General features: G+C 39.9%; 1 protein-coding gene across 5 annotated transcripts; it reads left to right on the top strand.

The window, feature by feature from the left end:
• Positions 1-1,889: 1,889 nt before the first annotated feature.
• On the top strand, positions 1,890-16,949 carry LOC120421895 (serine/threonine-protein kinase par-1). 5 transcript variants are annotated; one of them, XM_039585191.2, is made up of 8 exons: positions 1,890-2,281; positions 3,606-3,684; positions 3,747-4,440; positions 9,756-11,130; positions 11,207-11,435; positions 11,498-11,685; positions 11,897-12,298; positions 12,544-16,949. In XM_039585191.2, the coding sequence occupies exons 3-8, from the start codon at positions 4,291-4,293 to the stop codon at positions 14,487-14,489; spliced, it is 4,290 nt and encodes a 1,429-aa protein (XP_039441125.1). In that variant the 5' UTR covers positions 1,890-2,281; positions 3,606-3,684; positions 3,747-4,290; the 3' UTR covers positions 14,490-16,949. The 5 variants fall into 5 exon arrangements, with proteins under 5 accessions (XP_039441125.1, XP_052565621.1, XP_052565620.1 ...); XM_052709661.1 differs by having other exon boundaries at positions 1,890-2,215; positions 3,606-4,440; XM_052709660.1 differs by having other exon boundaries at positions 1,890-2,228; positions 3,606-4,440.
• The last annotated feature ends 136 nt before the right edge of the window (positions 16,950-17,085 follow it).

The following is a 17,085-nucleotide window of genomic DNA, read 5'->3' as shown; positions in this document are numbered from 1 at the left end:
AAAAAAATCACAAATTTTTTTTTACCGTGTATTATTTTTTTCCAGTGTAGTCCGTATCCATACCTACAACTTTGCGGAAGACACCAAATCGATCAAAAAATTCCTTCAAAAGATACAGATTTTTGAATTTTTACATATCATTTTTGTATGGACAGCTGCCAAATTTGTATGGAAAATTATATGGACAAACTAATGATGCAAAATGGCTTCTTTGGGCATACCGAAGGCACCAAAAAAGTTTCAGTCGGATTAAAAAATACAAAAAAAATCGAATGACCGAAATCCTAGAGAACTGCTCTTTTGGTTGACATATAGAAGGAGAAAAAACTAATTTTAAATGCTGCTTTGTCATAAACATTAAATTTTAAGCTTTTTTAACCTTTGGCCAAAAAAATAATAAAAAGTTGATGTCCACTTCTTCAAAAATATTTGGTGAAGAATCACCACACTTTGGTTAAAATCACCATAATATAACAAACACCAACATTAAAAATTGGAAAATATCATTTAGGAGTTATGAATCGCAAAAAATACAGATTCTATAAAAAAAATGAAGTGAATTGCATTTTTAGATTCGGAAAGCTTTTACAACAAGTTACAACAACGTAATAATAATTATCGATATGGTTACTTAATTTGATGTTTCATTATAGAATTATGACTAAATGAACTTGAGTTAATTTCATTGTAATAAACGTAACGAATTTCTTTCAAATTATTGGCTAAATATCAATAATTTCGAAAAAAAACTAAAATTTCCGGGTCCCATGAATTCTCGCGAAATAGCAAAGTTCAACTTTCGATTCCCGGGAAATTAAAAATTTTGAGAATCGCCATCCACTACCTTCAGACAATCACCCTTTCTTAGAAACTAAGAAACCCATGAAGACGCTTGGTTTCTTAAAATGATTCCACATACTTTAGCTCCGAATTGTGTTAAGATAAAGAAATAAAACTAAATGTAATTTTGTATGTTAGAATGGTTCCAGGAAGTTCAATTCTAACAGAGTATGTATGCAGTTTTAATGGACTTTAACCAGTAAAATCGAAGCTTTCTTGTTTTGAAATTTTTGAGTCTTTGAACGATTTTTGTTTCGTGCTCCAAAGAATAAAAACATCGATGCAAATTGTCAACTCTGGGAATAACAGTGTAAATTATTCCTTTTCAAAACTCAAACTTTTATTCAAGTTCTTCTGGTAGCACTATCGGTTTGCATAGTTATGCATATACGTTTGCTTTTCCTACAGTGCTACCATTTAAGCTTGTAAGAAAAGTTTGAGTTTTGAGTGTTGAAACTTGTGAAATTTCCGCAAAATTTACTCATTTTGTTACATCCTTAATAAAATTCCATATGGACTATTTGAAAAAATCAACTAAATAAATCAACATTCTCGTTGCAGCATCTGCAGTAACCCCCTTACAAGAACATTCAATGAGCACGGAAACCGCTCTCCGAATTTCTCTTCTACCCATTGAGAGACATTTTGCTTGATGAGCATAATTGCAGCGAGGCCATCGCCGTCGCGGTCCCGTCGTCATTGTCGTCATGTGTCGTCCGTACGCTAAATCTGCAGCCCGCCGAAGTCGGTTCTGTTCTGTTCCGCTCGCCAAGGTTTATCGTCGCTTCTTTCCCATCCACATGCTCATTCAGTTCGCGGTTTTCTTTGCTCGCGCTCTCTTTCTCTCGTCAATTGAATTGGCACTGCTCTTCTCCTTGGAGTTCTTTGGTGTTGGTCATTCAGCATGTTGTGTGTTTGTGCCCGAGACGGTCAGTTGCCTTTTGTTTGGCCACACCACTACTACTATTAATACTAGCGACTTGGGCCAGTTGGTATCAGCAGCTGTACTAAGTGGTTATACGAGCGAATCGACGACTAATAGAAGTGAGTTCCGTGCGGCCCACACGCTGGTTGGACACTATCCAGCGGCAGTCCAAGTCTCGAGTCCTCGCCGTTTAGATGTATCACGGCACGTTTGGGAGGGCAGTTGTCGCGCAGTGTTGTGCCAAGTAATCTGGCCAAGAAGAAGGAAGAATTGGAGGGTTGTCAACGAAGGCAGTGTGGCTTAATTAGCACTTTTCGATTCGACTGTGACCTCGAGTCGAGAGAATTCCTGCTTGAGATATTGCTTATCTGCTGTGGCGATGTGGTGCTGGGGCTGCTGCTGTAGTGGATAGTGGGGAACAGTGGCCAACAGTGGGTGTGCAGAGCAGTGGTTGGTGATAAAGGTTACGGTTTGCGAGACCAAAGCATACAAAAAGCACACCTTCGTGCGGTTTAGGTTCGTGGAACAGATATCGTACTATGCTACCGTGTTTTGATAAAGTGACGTATGCACAAGTACTAACGTTGTTACAGCACAGGGTTTAGATGAATTTACCGATATAGTACCGTGCGTCTCCTTTAAATTACTTCCTTCTTGATATTCGTTTCATGGAGGCGCATGATTATTAGGGTGGAATCGAAATCAGCAACATATTTATTTTGGTTCTTTCTAGCACCCAAAACAACTTCCCAAAATTTGTGAGCGATTGGTTGAGCCCCCAATTGGCGAGAAGCGATTGAATTTAGTATGGGAGTTGAGAAAACCCATTTATTTTTGTATTTTGATAATTATAATTTTTATTTTGTATCTTTTGACAGGAGCAAGATAGCACCATACTTTCTTCACCATACTTAAATTTTTTCATGTAACTCGATTTTCCCCTAATAATAATGAGTTTTTCATGGATTTGCGTAAAAAATGCCTTATTTGAATAGGTTTTCAATAATTAATTTTCAGGAAATAATAATTTGAGGAATTTTTAAACCCTTTCAGAAATTATATGAAAAATATGAAATTATCGGTAAATTTTGTGAAAAAAAGGTTTATTTATTAAACTTTAGATGGGTGATTTCATCATCGAAAGCTACTTTATTTTAAATTTAGCAGTCAAAATTGATAGAGATAATTAAAAAAAATGCATGAAGAATACGAAAAGCGATCAGAATTAGTTATATGAAAGCTATTTAATCATTACAATGAGTTGTAATGAGGAAGTACAAAGAGCTTCACATAAATGTCTTATATGCAAAAACAACATACAAAGTAAAACACAGGGCAATTTTTTCCCACCAAAAAAGTTAATATTTAGTAAAAAGTAAAGTTTGTATTTTGTCATTAATTAGTACAAAGTACAAACTATTCGTAGGTTTTCCGAAAGTTGGCATGATTCAGAATCAGTAAATTGCCCATGTTTACATAAACGTCACACTTTAATTTTCATCACTTTTGAGTTCAGGGGTTACGTAAGTCTCGAAATTTTGTATTACAGAAAATTTATTAAATCCACTCTCAAGATGATTTGCAATCACTCCTGAAAGTTTCATGAAGATATTGACATTGTCATGTAATGATTAAAGTATGTAACCGACGATATTTCTAACTGAAATATATTTACAACAACGTATGACAAAATACAAGACAGTTTTTAAAATTTCGCTCAACCTAGACTTGAAACGGTGCATACGCCACTTTGCAAAAATACGACCACAGCATACAATGTACGAGATACGTATTATTCTGGTTCCTCCTCTCACACACTTTATGTTCTTCAATTGCACAGGATGATGAATGGTCGCAGCGGTGTGCGTGTGCGGGCTCAAGTGCCTCTCCATTCAAGAGTATGCGTACTGATGTGAAAAGTAAATCGAAATAATGAATTAAAAATTCTTGAATCAATGACAGTGTGTTATATCATGCACAGGAGAGCAGAATCGACCAACACGCAGCAGCAGCGGGCATGGAGTGCAAAATTGCCGTAGATTGGTTGCGAATTGCGTGCGTGCGTGACAGTGACAAACAGTGACAGTCATCAGTGGTGGTTGGCGTTCAATGCAGTGGATCAGGAAGACTACGATAGGATCTCGAAGCTCAGTGTAAAGTGCTCGCCATAGAGAAACAGATGATCCCAGTTCTGAATGGGTCCACACGATAGTAAAGTGTCGCCATCTTGCATGTATTCGCGCAAATCTTCCTCTCTTCCAATTGGAATCAGTCGTAGTGTTGCTGTTGCTGCTGCTGCTGCTGATGTCGTCACAAATATCTTTTCATGTGTGATTTCTGTGTGGTGGCATGAAGAGTGAGTGAATGAGACGACGGCGACGAGTTGGAAAATTTTGTAGCTCGTGTTTTGTCGTATAAAAATCAATGTTCTGCAAATGTAAAATAGTGCAAACGATGTCGTAATGCCTAGTGATTGTCGAATAATTATCCGCAGTGCAGCAGGAAATGTGAAAAAGGTTTAAAAAATGAGTGAAAACTTCGCGGCTGCTTCCGCCGCAAAACAAATGCCAATCGAAAAGTTGGTACGTGTTGGATATTACGAACTGGACAAAACGATCGGGAAAGGAAACTTTGCAGTCGTCAAGCTTGCATCCAACGTGATAACCAACTCAAAGGTAACATTTTCCTGCAAAATCATCCCATTTCATGCCATTTTTATCATTTTATGCTTGAATCGAATAGGATTTTGACAGGCAGCCATTACTATGTGCGAAACATCGATTTCGAATCTTGGGAAGTGATTATCACGACGAAGACGACGAGCACACGCATACCAACAAAGTGCACCCCTTAATACGAACGACTATGTTTCGAACAGAAACGTCAAACGTTGTGTGTTTTGAACTATCCAAAACAATTCCATGTGTATTTTGATACCCACTTGCAAAAATGCAATCGAAAATGCAATTGATTTTGCTATTTCACAATTTAAACAATGTTTAAAAAAAAACGTTTTTTTTCCTAATTTCATGTCATAACACCTACATCTTTGTATTCATGCTAGCGAAGGTAGCATTTAGCAGTGGAATTTTCCTACCAACGATTTGACATAATGAAATAGTGTTGAACAATGTGGTGACGCAAATTATGAAACAAATTTTATCTCTTCGTATGTCTTCCCCTTACGAGGAGATTATGTGTAGTGGAATTTGGAAAAAAAACGTGTGCAACAATCTGATTTCGATTATTTTTGAATCTTCTCTAAATTGTTAGCAGCCATGCGTCTCCATTATAGTTTGTTTTCATTGAACATGGAGACGCTAGGTTGTTTGATGCAAGTTGATCTGTTGATTTCGTCGTTTGTCTTGGTTGAAAACTGCCTGAATTAAGTAGACAACTAAAAAATTGTTGTACAGGGTTGTGATCAACTGATTATGAAAAGATTGTATTTCCCAAATATTCTGAAATTATGTAGCCATTTCAAACAACGTTGTCACGTGTTGGTATTGAATTTCAAAGAATCAATTTCATCGATCCAAATATTTCCACAAAAGCATGTTCGATTGATAATAAATTTATATATTGCTGAGTATTGAAGAAAATGTAAACAGTTAATAAATTTGTTAACCACATTATTTTCTTATAGGGCTGTAAATGACTGAATCCAAAAATTTCGTAGGGTATTCTGGATATTGTACAATTGCCTTTCAGAAATTGCATCCGAATGGTTTGTTTTTCATGAAAACGCTGGTTTAAAAAATTGTAGACTGTGATGAAAGCGTCGTCTTGAATCATTTTCCGGGAAACAATAAATAATAATAAAAAAAACAATGTGCTGAAATTTAAGGGCAATTGTGCACGCTCCGTAAAAGAAAGATTTTTTTTTGTATTGTAAAGAAAATGGGCAGGTCTCCAATTTTCAAAAAAGTTTCCACGTGGTTTATGGATGGTCCTTATACAATAACAGCTAAAAAACTTAAAGTCTAACTTTGGCTCTACCTACTATTGACTAAACAAATTTACTTCGCGCATTCATCGAGGTTGGCTTTAAAATGCATACTTTATTAATTCAATGATTTCTTTAATTGACTTTTTTTACGCAGCATTAATTGTTATAACATTCTTTGATTGTCATTTTTCTTTGAATCATTTGTAATTTTTTATCTTGCTTGTTTCATATTTCTTATAACACAACTCGACATTTTTGAAGCTGTTGTCACTAGCTTCAGTTTCGTCAAGGTATGATAAATCGACCGAATTTAATTTTAGGTGATTCCCTGCCAATAAATAACATTGTAAATTTAGGGTATAAACGCTATGGAATTATCTTAAGCAACCATTTGCACCCACGTTTATGTATTGTTCGATGATTATAATTTAAGGGGTTACATACATGTAAATCGGCAAAAATGACAGAGGTTGGTTTGAGCACACACTTAATCTTTTTTCAAAATCTGTTTTCAGGACATTACAATATACATTTTCATCTATTAACAAAACAAATATGAAGACATTTGGTTGTATCATTGCCGAGATATAGCAATTTGAAGTTAGCAGTTTCAAAAAACGGGTGACACGATATCTCAACATTGCTTCGACCAAATCGGCTCAAAATTTTGGTGAAGACTCGTTAAACCAGTCCCGTGTGCATGACGAAGGCCGATTTTCAAAAAGTTTATTTGAAAAAAAGATAAAAATATTTTTCTGTTTTTCATATAAAAAATCAACTGTTTTGGATTTTTGTATTTTTTGAAAATTAAAAATTTCAAAATCGGGCTTCGTCATGCATACGGGATATGTCTTGGGAGTCTTCACCCAAAATTTCAGCCAATTTTGTCCATCCCATCTCGAGATATCGTGGCACCCGTAAATCAACTTGGTGTTCAGAGAAAAACGCTCAGAAAGTTAGACAGTTGGCTTTGCGCATGGCAAAATTCTGAGCTTAAATCGTTTCTGACTCAGTTAAATCATGAAATATCTTCATGAAACTTTCAGGAGTGATTGAAAATCACCTTTTAAGTGGATTTAATAAGTTTTCTGTAATATGAAATTTGTGATTTTCTACATGTATGTAACCCCTTAAGAAAATTCTCAAAGTAAACCGTGATTTCCTGAAGCAAATCTTTATGTTTACGAAATTGCAAGTTTGCTTTTACGAATTATATTGCTCAAACCGTTTTCACGAGACCATTTGTTAATTCAGAGTTTCACATGTTTTTACAAGCTTTAATAGCTTTTGAACCTTTAAATGAATAAACATGTTTTGTATGGAATTTGGAATTTGCAAAGAACAATTATTGATAATCAACTTTGAATTTGAATTTTTAATTTTTTATTAGTGAACAATCATGTTACAATAAGTTTATTTGCAGTTCACAACAGAGTTTTGGAGTTCCTTTCAGCTGTGTGTTAAATCTCAATCCATGTTGGAAAGATTATAGCTTAAGAAAAAATATAGAAAAATTTACTAAAATTGATAATCAACTTTTAACTGAGGCAAACCGGGAAAACTAAAAATATCTACCTAATTAGCAAAATGTTCAGTCAAATCAAAAAAGCAATTCAATGTAAAAAGGTGCTATTGTCATCATTAAATTCCGTACAAATCCGTATTTTACGAAAAAATCAGTACCAAAATCCGGCCTGTTAAAAATCCGCGAAGAGGGACGCAAATCTGTATGTTAAGAAAAAAATCCGTACAGTTGGTAACCTAATACCCGAATTTACAATTTTATTTATTGGCAAGGGATTCACTTAAATTCAATTATGTCGATAAGAGCGTGTTCAGGGAGTTCATATCTATCATACGTTGTAAAAAAATGAGGCGTTTATTGACATTAACCTAATAAATGTCGAGTTGTTAAACTCATAAGTCATAAAAGTGCAAATGAGATAATTATGCGAAGTTATCAAAGCATCAAAAGTAAAAGGCTGAATTAGGAAAAAAATCGTACAAAATAAAAATCGTGAAAGGCCTTTTTAAATTGCAGCTTGATCTAATCTTTATTATCTTAATTTTTACATTGTGTTCAAACCAAAAAGTCTTATCGATACTTTTATTTATAATTCATTAAAATGCATGCTTTAAGGTCAATGTGTTGCTTTTTCTTCCTTCCATCCAAAGTCAGTTTACTTGCATCCCAAGTTTTGAATAATCAATAATGTGCCACCGTATACTAGACCGAGTACTCCTTGCGAATTATTTCAGCAACCGTGGTTCTAAAGCGACAACTTTTTTTATGTCCCTGGTTATTTCTGGTCCACTTTGCCAGTGGAAGGTGGACACATATATTTCTTTCCTCCTTGAAAACGAGGCTACCCGCGCCTCCCTGGACAAAAGCCTTCAAGGATGCAGGATATCAATATGTCGTACACTGTTTTAAGGCACAGCAACTATTTTGGTCACATTTATGTGCGGTGGATTTATTTAATCCTTTACCAAGCATGAATCACTATCATGTCGAGGAGTTGAAACATTTTGCGAAACTTCACATCTCAGCATCACTAACCAACAGCACGCTAACAAATTCGTAAATGTGACAAACTTAAATTGCTGTTAATGAATGGTGATTGGCGCCGAAGAAGCCCAGCACTCCGAGAAGTGAAGTGTGATTTAAAGAGTTTGTTTGGTGTTGGCAGAGAAAACAACGCAGAACCAAATCCTCACTTTAGACGCGTTTGACAACAAGATCTAGTTTTAAAATCTGAACTGTTGGGTCAAACCTTTTAGGCCGCTGTTGAAGCAAGCAACCTTGGGGTTGTTAATTTACATTTGTTACGCTCAATGCCAGGCTGAGTCTGATTTGCATAGTGGGAAGGAAGGAGACATGTGTGTCAAAAGTATGCCTCTTCAGTTAGGAACATTCTCTACATTTGATAAAACATCACATTTCTTCTTAATTTAGAATTTATATAAGAATCTCACACTTGACTATGATCTGACACATTTAACCCTCTACTGCCCAAATTTTTTTTTCGAAAATTTTTATTTTTCCCGTGTTCAGGAGGTCATTTTGAGCAACTTTTGTTCTACGAAAAACTCTACTTCTCTTGTTTTATGTTTTTCTTGTTTCATTTTTAGTATTTTAATTTGCATTTATCTTGTTTAGTTTATGTTTGTTTTTGGTAGTATTTGGCCTACTCTACCACCTCCTATCATTACATTTTGCCTATCTAATTTTTTCATGTTTTTACAGTAACTTTTTCAATTTTTTGCATGTTTTTCACATTTTCTGCTATAAAGTGGAACCATTATCATTTAAATTGTAAATAAATGCGTGGAGACATAGTCTGGGGCACTAGAAAAATTACTGCATACTTCTTTTTACTTAAAATATAGGAAATGTTAGTAAAAAACACAGCCAAAGTTGACCCCTAAAAAAATTACATTTTTAAAAACATTGGCAAAGTCACATAAAACAAGTCAAACTTCAAACCCTAAAATTTTCCAAAATTTTAAAAGTTCTTCTTTCCAATGCTTTTTGAAGATCAAAAATTGGTTGAAAAATGGATTTTTGGCGATTTATTAAATCGAAGCCCGTCTGGAGGCGGGGTTGGGTTGTAGAGGGTTAACAACACCTTTTGGTGGAATTTTTTAAATTGAATTTAGTATAGGCAATTTATATCATAATATAATCCAAAAGCTACGTGCAAATTGTTGTAAAAAATCAAAGCCTATCTTACTTAACCCATTTGGCTTATATTTGGTTTTAAGATTGATCTAAGGAATTAAATAAGGTGTTGGGCTTATTGGTATCACCTCATTGTGTATCGTTATCAAATCAAACAGTTCCTGAAGGAATTTTCATCCAAGTTTAATATATCTGACCTTACAAACATGTTCGATTCAAGCTTAAACACTACTTCATAACAACTTTCGCAAAAGGACGATCCTCAACTAATTTCTTCCAACTTCTTTCCTCATGGCGACTCCCGTTCTTGTGTCGTCATTCCGGTCATCGCAACAACAACGGCTCGAACGATATAATAGGTTGCAATTAAAATAATCGATAAAACATGTCTCGACGAGGAGAACCTGGCGAAAACGTTTCGCGAAATATCGATACTGAAGGTGTTGCATCATCCGCACATAACACGCTTGTACGAGGTCATGGAATCACGTAACAAAATCTACCTGGTGACGGAACACGCGGCCCGGGGTGAAATTTTCGACCACCTGGTCGCGAACGGGCGCATGAAGGAGGAGGAAGCGGCCCGAATCTTCTCCCAGATTATCTCCGCCGTGGACTACTGTCACTGCAAGGGAATTGTCCATCGCGATTTGAAGGCGGAGAACGTGCTGTTGGATAACGAGATGAACGTTAAGCTGGCGGACTTTGGTTTCAGTAATACCTTTTCCGAGGGAACTCCGCTGCGAACTTGGTGCGGTTCACCGCCGTACGCGGCCCCTGAGGTATTCCAGGGTGTCGAGTATGACGGGCCAAAGTCCGATATCTGGAGCTTGGGGGTGGTGTTGTACGTTCTCGTTTGTGGTGCCCTCCCGTTTGATGGTGCAACGTTACACGATCTGCGGAGCGTGGTAGTCGCGGGCAAGTTTCGCATTCCCTTCTTTATGTCGCAAGAGTGTGAACACCTAATCAGGCATATGCTGGTCGTGGAACCGGAGAAACGGTACGCGTTGAAGCAGATCGCCAATCACAAGTGGTTGGAGATGTATAACGCGATTCCGATGCTAGACTCGGGGCCTTTCATACCAACGGAGAGCGCCAACCTGGACACCATTGTTATGACCCACATGTTACAACTCCCTGGACTTACGGCCGATATGATCGCACAATCTGTACATGAGAATCGGTTCGACCACATTTATGCCATTTACTATCTGCTGGTGGACAAGTTGAAACAAAAACGAAAAGAGAAGAACCGACTCCAGCATCACGCCAGCCTAGCGTACTCGCGGTCTCGGAAAACGAGCATTACTACCGGCGTTGTAGATCGGACGGAGGTCATCAAGAATGACTCACAGGAGCGACTTAGTCCACTGACCAGCTCAGGATCAACCATCCTGAACATGTCGGCTGGACTTGGTACGTCAGAGGAGTTGGAGAAGTACGACCTTGAAGCGGCCAACTCCGCCAAGACACCCGAATCTACCGACCATCTATTTCCGCCTACCTGCGCCAACGCTTCAGCCAACACTCGACGGCACACCGTGGGACCCGGCGACGTGGCACACGAACAGGCCCTGGCCAATCCAAACGCACCAATCAACTTCAAGACAACGGAACAGCAACCTCCGACGCAGAACGTTCCCATCAACATCCCGATGCTGCAGAATCAGCCGATTCACAACCTTACCATCAAGGACCAGCATCTGCTTAAGCCTCCAATGGTCATGGGTGCAAGTGAGTATGCTTAAACTCTGGTATCTCAGCTTCAGTAATGGTAACTCGATCTCCCCTCCCCACCAAACTCTAACAGGTGCCTTCGGAAGACGCGCTTCGGACGGAGGAGCCAATCTGCACATCTTCTATCCAACAACGCCAAATTTCAACGAACAACCGGTCGGTGAAGCGATCTACGGAAGTCAGGCGGCAGCCCACGCCGCCATGGCCGCAGCCGCCGCCGGTGTTGGTGTGATGGGCGACCACCCGATGCCAACGGTGTGCGGAGTCGACGGTCCGGACGATACCAGCGACGAGATTCAAAGGTAGGTTTGAGGGCTTGTGCTTTCTTGCTGAGATAATTAGGAACGTTCTTACTTGTTTTTAGGTACATGCACGGTCGGGGATGCACGAAGCGTCATACCGTCGGTTGCACCGATGATCTGTCGGCCGGAAATCCCGGAACGATGGAACCTCCCCAGGCGCACTCACCAGCGCCATCCACGGCCGCTGCCGCAGGAGGTGGCGGTCGCACTCGGAGAACTGGTCTGCTCACCGTCATGGAAAGGCCGCCAGGTAAGGCGATGGAAACCTTTGGCTACATAAAGAAATATACAAATTTTCGATGTAGACGCAGAAGATTGAAAATTTTGCATGCTTTGTACATGAATGCGATTTCCGTTGATTTATTTTACTTAATTTTCGTTTTATTTTATTTCTTTTCGTTTGATTTTGATGCGTTGTTCGATGTTGTAATATCTTTGATATCTGAATTAAAACCGTGTAGTGATTAGTCCTGATTTGGTACGCGAAGTAGAGGCACGAATGAACCGCAACTACTTACCCCCATCGCTAATGACCGCATCGCCGTCAATGGCCGCTCCACCGCCGGCGCACATGTCCTCCTCCGTATCAGCAGGAGCCGTAGCAGCAACTACACCTCCTGCGAGGCCAACGACACTGGCGACCGCACCGGCGATGGTCGCTGCCGGCTTTGCAGGTTTGGGAGGAGGCTACGAGCAATGTTCGTTAATGTCTTCTCCTTCGTCGTCGTCGGCGGCGGGGGTTCTCTCGATGGCATCCCCAACGGCATCGCCCCAACAGCAAAACACTCCCTCCACTGCACTGCAAAACGTTTGTAATAGACGCTATGCTAGAACTTGTAAACTGCCTACCGTACAAGAGATTGGTAAGTAGATCGTCTGCGCGCTCGCCTTCACCATTCGTCACTTTCGCCTCCGAAGAACTAACCTCCCGCGCCGGTGGCAGCTTTCGTGTTGGGCGTCTCTCATCAACTAATATCACTTCGCTCGATCTCTGTTTGGTAGATGTAGTGCTTCTATAGATGTTTGGTTTTACATTTCTCATACTTTCTTGGACTTCTTTCAATGTTTAAGTGATATGCTTCTAATGCTAGTCATATACCTCCTACAGGTCGCTACAGTCCGGTGCGTCGAGCATCTGAGGGCTCAAAAATCAACACACAATTCCAAGGACCATTCCAGGAGTGCCAGCAGCTCCAGAAGGGCCTGAACGTTGGCACTCAACAACGAAATTTGCTTATCGCACCAAGTCCCCCACTGGCGGACAACTCGGTGAGTCTGCCGGGCTCGCCGATGCACTGTAAACCATTCGAGGACAGATCTCAGCAGGATATTACACTGCCCCAGGACATGATGCTGTCGTTGTTGCCCGGTTTGGAGAAGCTGGTCCTAGAGAAGCGCATCCAGATCGAGACGGCCAATAACATCATCAGCACACGAACCGTTCCGTACGAGGTGCGGCAACAGTTGGGCCTGTTTGCCCACGCGGTGATGCCGGACCTTGGGTACGCGTTACAGCAGCAGCTGCAGCACAGTCAGAGTGTCTCGCCCCTCACGGCCAGGCCAGGCACGCTACATCCTAACAACATTGCCGGTAATAGTATAGGGGCGTCCAGCTTTGGCTATTACGGTGGTTTGCCTTATTCACCCTTTGGAACGCCAGGGGCTGTGCCGGGGTTGAACTTTCCCGGAAGTAGCAGCAACAGTGGATGCCCATCACCCGTATACTACAGCGAATGTCCCTCGCCAATCCTACCCGGACCACCGGGAATGCCGACAGGTGGTGGTGCCTCACCAATGCATCAGATTACACGGGGTTTAAGTATTATGAACACTGGGGGTAGCACAACTTCGGCTGCCGGCGGTTCCATCACTCGTGGAACCAGCGCAGCTTTTCCAGTATCTTGCAATGAACCTTTAGACCTTAGCATGGACGTAGTCAATAGTGTAGAAATAGATTATCATAGGAACAGCTATTCGATAAATCCAGTCGGCACCGCCGGTGGCCCATCATCCCTTAACTATTTTGATATGAAAAATTTTAGCCTTATGCCGCCGCAGCAAATGCGTCTTGTAGCAACGCCCCCAACTTCGCCGAATCTTTGTATCATACAAGAGGAAATACCAAACGTTGCCCCGTTCCAGGGTGGCGTTCCCTACAAAAGCCAATCGGCTGGAGGATCTCCAGAGGACTTGAGCTTTCAACATACCCATCCCCAGATCTGTCTGACGGACGTGCAGGGCAGTGAAATAACCCTGGTTGCGCTGTCCGACTCCAGCCACGATAGTGATGATTCGCTCAACTGTCAGAGTTCATCGGGGTTGGGTTTTCAGGGTCTCTTAATATCCGAACCTTCTAGTGATATGCCCTCGATTACGCGGGGCGTGGGCAGAAAAGCTAGTCTCGAAACCGAAAATAACTCCACGTCGACATCGACCAAGCTGGAAACCGACACGAGCGAATCGTACGCTCGTCGAGGCAGTGACAAGTCGTTAGGTTTTAGCGATGATAGTCTAAGCAACGATTCGAACCACTCCAATCTTTCCCCTAGTCAGGAACCGTCCGCCAGTTCAGGGTTCAAGAGCTGTGACTCTCACTCCGAGCAGGACGCTCGCCTAAGCCCTGACTCCCTGTGCGACACCAAGACCCTCACGGACGAGTGTTACGAGCTGCCGTTGCCCCAGGAATGCTCCACGCTGGACTCGTCCCGAATACTTGAGATGGTCAAGCGACGGATCGACTCCAAAATGCCACCCATGGGTTGTGTGTTCAACGCTGCCAAGACAGCGGACGCCACTGACCTCGTTGGTGGACAACACAGTCGCAGCAGTGACCATGCCGTAGACCACGGAGCATCATCCTCGTTTCCCGTCGGCGGGGACAGTTCAAATCTTAGCCTAGAGTACTCGGGGGGTTTGCAGATCGAGCTGCAGGTGTTCGAGGGTCGCATCAAGGACAGCCATAGTGGCAAGGGGCTGAAACTGCGCCGTATTTCCGGCGACCAGAACGAGTACGGCAAGCTGTGCCAGCAGTTGATCACGTCGCTGACCGTCTGAAAGTATGGAAATCGGCTGACTGCTTAAGGAGGGTGGTTTTATTGTCATTTGAGGGTAAGTTGATTTTACGTAAACAGGATTCAATCTGATTTTAATGCTCTTTGTTTTCACTAAACCAGCAATTTTTGGATTTATTTATTTTGCTAAAAATTAATAAGATCCCAAGGAGTTCCCATCACTCATGAGCTTAGTTCGGATGGGACGCAGAACTATTTCGATTTGAATCGAAAGTCATCCATAGCGTGCTCACCTTTTTCTGCTTTCCATCTCCTTTATTCGGCTAGTGAGTGAGTGACCAATGCAAACAAAAATGCGTAACTTTTAGACTCAATAATAAAATCTTAAGTTTTTTTTTTTTTAAAGGTCCAATAAACCAAATTTTCAATTTTTGCTTTTTGGGTGAAAAAAACTGGAAATTTTGTTTATTGGACCTTTTTATAAAAAAAAAAACTCCAGAAATTGTCTGCAGAAACTGTGTTTCTGTGCATACTGAATGAGTGTTGCCGAAAAAACGGAGTGAGCCATGCAATTCATGAAGGACTTGGTGAGCAGGGAGTAACCCCAATCGATAGATGCTTCGGAATCGAATTCGTTCACGATCATCCGTTTTAAGCCTCGGATGATTGAATCGTCAATGAGTGAACAGTGCTCATTGACCCGATAATAATAATCTTTGGTTGTCATAAATATTCTCTATACGAAATATAAAAAGACATTGTGACTCGTTTTAATATGATTTTTAATGCTATTTTTTTGCTTTACTTAACCTGAAACTGTTTACTCGAACAGTTATCTGAAGATGTTTCTTTCAATTTTAGAGCTCGGAATTTCATCTTATTTTGGATGTTTGGAAGCCAAAAATGTGTTATACACAAACTTAGGAGTGTAAATGCATCATTGCAATGTTATGAAAAAAGTTTTTGCTGGTAATTTTAATGTCTCCAAAACAAGGCAATTAAGAAAAAATCAGACCTATCATAGCCGTGCGTCTCTATTAAACATTTGCAGTAACAATTTTTTTGACTCTTTCTTGACTTTTTGAGGACTACCAAAATGCTGAAACAATCAGTAAAATTGGGTACCTTTTCGATGCAAAACCCAAAACAAAAGATTCTAGCAGCGATTCTTTTTGCTTGCCATGCATGATCATTGTTTCAATGATTGTGAAATTATATTCAGGAATGACGAAGCGCAAGAAGCACATTCTTCGATCGGTTATGTTGTGTTCTTTCGTTTATCGTAGAAAAAAGTTAGTGGTATAATTAATTTAATCCGCAAGTTTGCGTCGTAAGTTGTAAGATTGGAGCTCAAAAATTATTCGTTGTTACAAAAGCCTTCGGAAGGTAAATTTTCTAAACTTTGTGATTTCCATTTTAGAACGTGAATGAAAAACAAGAAGAAAAAAAAACAATTAGTTAAGTCTTTTCTAGTGCAATTAAAACGATCAAAAATTTACATTCCAAATGAATAATTGTAAAAACAAACACAGAAACGAGAATCGAGAGTAAACTCTGAGTTCGAAAGAGAAGAAAAAGCAACACGTCTGCTTGAAAAGCCTTCCTTTTGTAAATGATTCCATGCATAGATGTTTCGTGTGTATCAAGTCGTGACTTTCTTTTCCTGTTATAACGAGTTTTACCACTCACATAAAGAAACATTCCTGCAATCGCAAAACAAATGAATGAGAGAAATAAGAGATTAGGGAGGATGTTCGCATTTCACAAAACGAAACAAAAACTAAAAATCCTACTGAATGTAACTTGGGTGCGACTTTCAGTGGTGAGCTAGGAAAGCAAACTGCAGCACAATTTTTTAATAGACGTTAAGCCAAATAGTAAAGGAAAACCCGTTCATGAAAGTTGAAACCGCGCTGAACTGATTAAGTAAAACAAAAAAGGCCATACCTGTCAATGCAAATACCTCCAAACCCCCTCCCCGCGCGCACACGTGAGCTTGCAATCACGTGTAGAGAACTGTTAGTTTTTGTTCACCTATTGTGTTGTTAGTTTTTTCCCCTTCATTTGCTCTCCCGGTTAGCATCCGATGGTATGCCCTCATCTGCAAATGCCATAAGAAGTAAATATTTAATGGAAAGTACATACGGACGAGCAGGACAAGAGTTACTAATTTCGATCTTTCTTGCTACTATCATCAAACTACCACAACTAAATTATGCAAAAATAATAACAACAACAACATATTAGACATGTAGCAAATCAAAAAATAAAAGATACAAAAAAGGAACACATTCAAATGTTGCCCTGTCAGTAATAACAAGACGAAATCAAATTTTCATTCAACACTTGGATAACTGGATAAATATTAACTCCCGCAGAATAATTAAGCTGTTTCAAATCTTTCAAGCATGTAAATATCATAATATTGAGGAAAAATTATCATAAAAAGACTGCTGTGATTTTAACATAAATAAATGAATAAACGATAAAATGATTCTTCAAACGGTGATTATAGTTTTTTTATCCGAAAATAATTTCCACTCACAACCACGGCTGGGGATTGATCGGGGGGATGGCAACCCTATTCCGACCAAAGCAAACTGACAACAGTCGACATTAGCACGGTTGTCAAATGAGAG

The sequence above is a fragment of the Culex pipiens genome, chromosome 3 (assembly GCF_016801865.2).
Source record: "Culex pipiens pallens isolate TS chromosome 3, TS_CPP_V2, whole genome shotgun sequence".
Lineage (NCBI taxonomy): Eukaryota > Metazoa > Arthropoda > Insecta > Diptera > Culicidae > Culex > Culex pipiens.
This window is presented reverse-complemented; position numbering and strand designations above follow the sequence as displayed.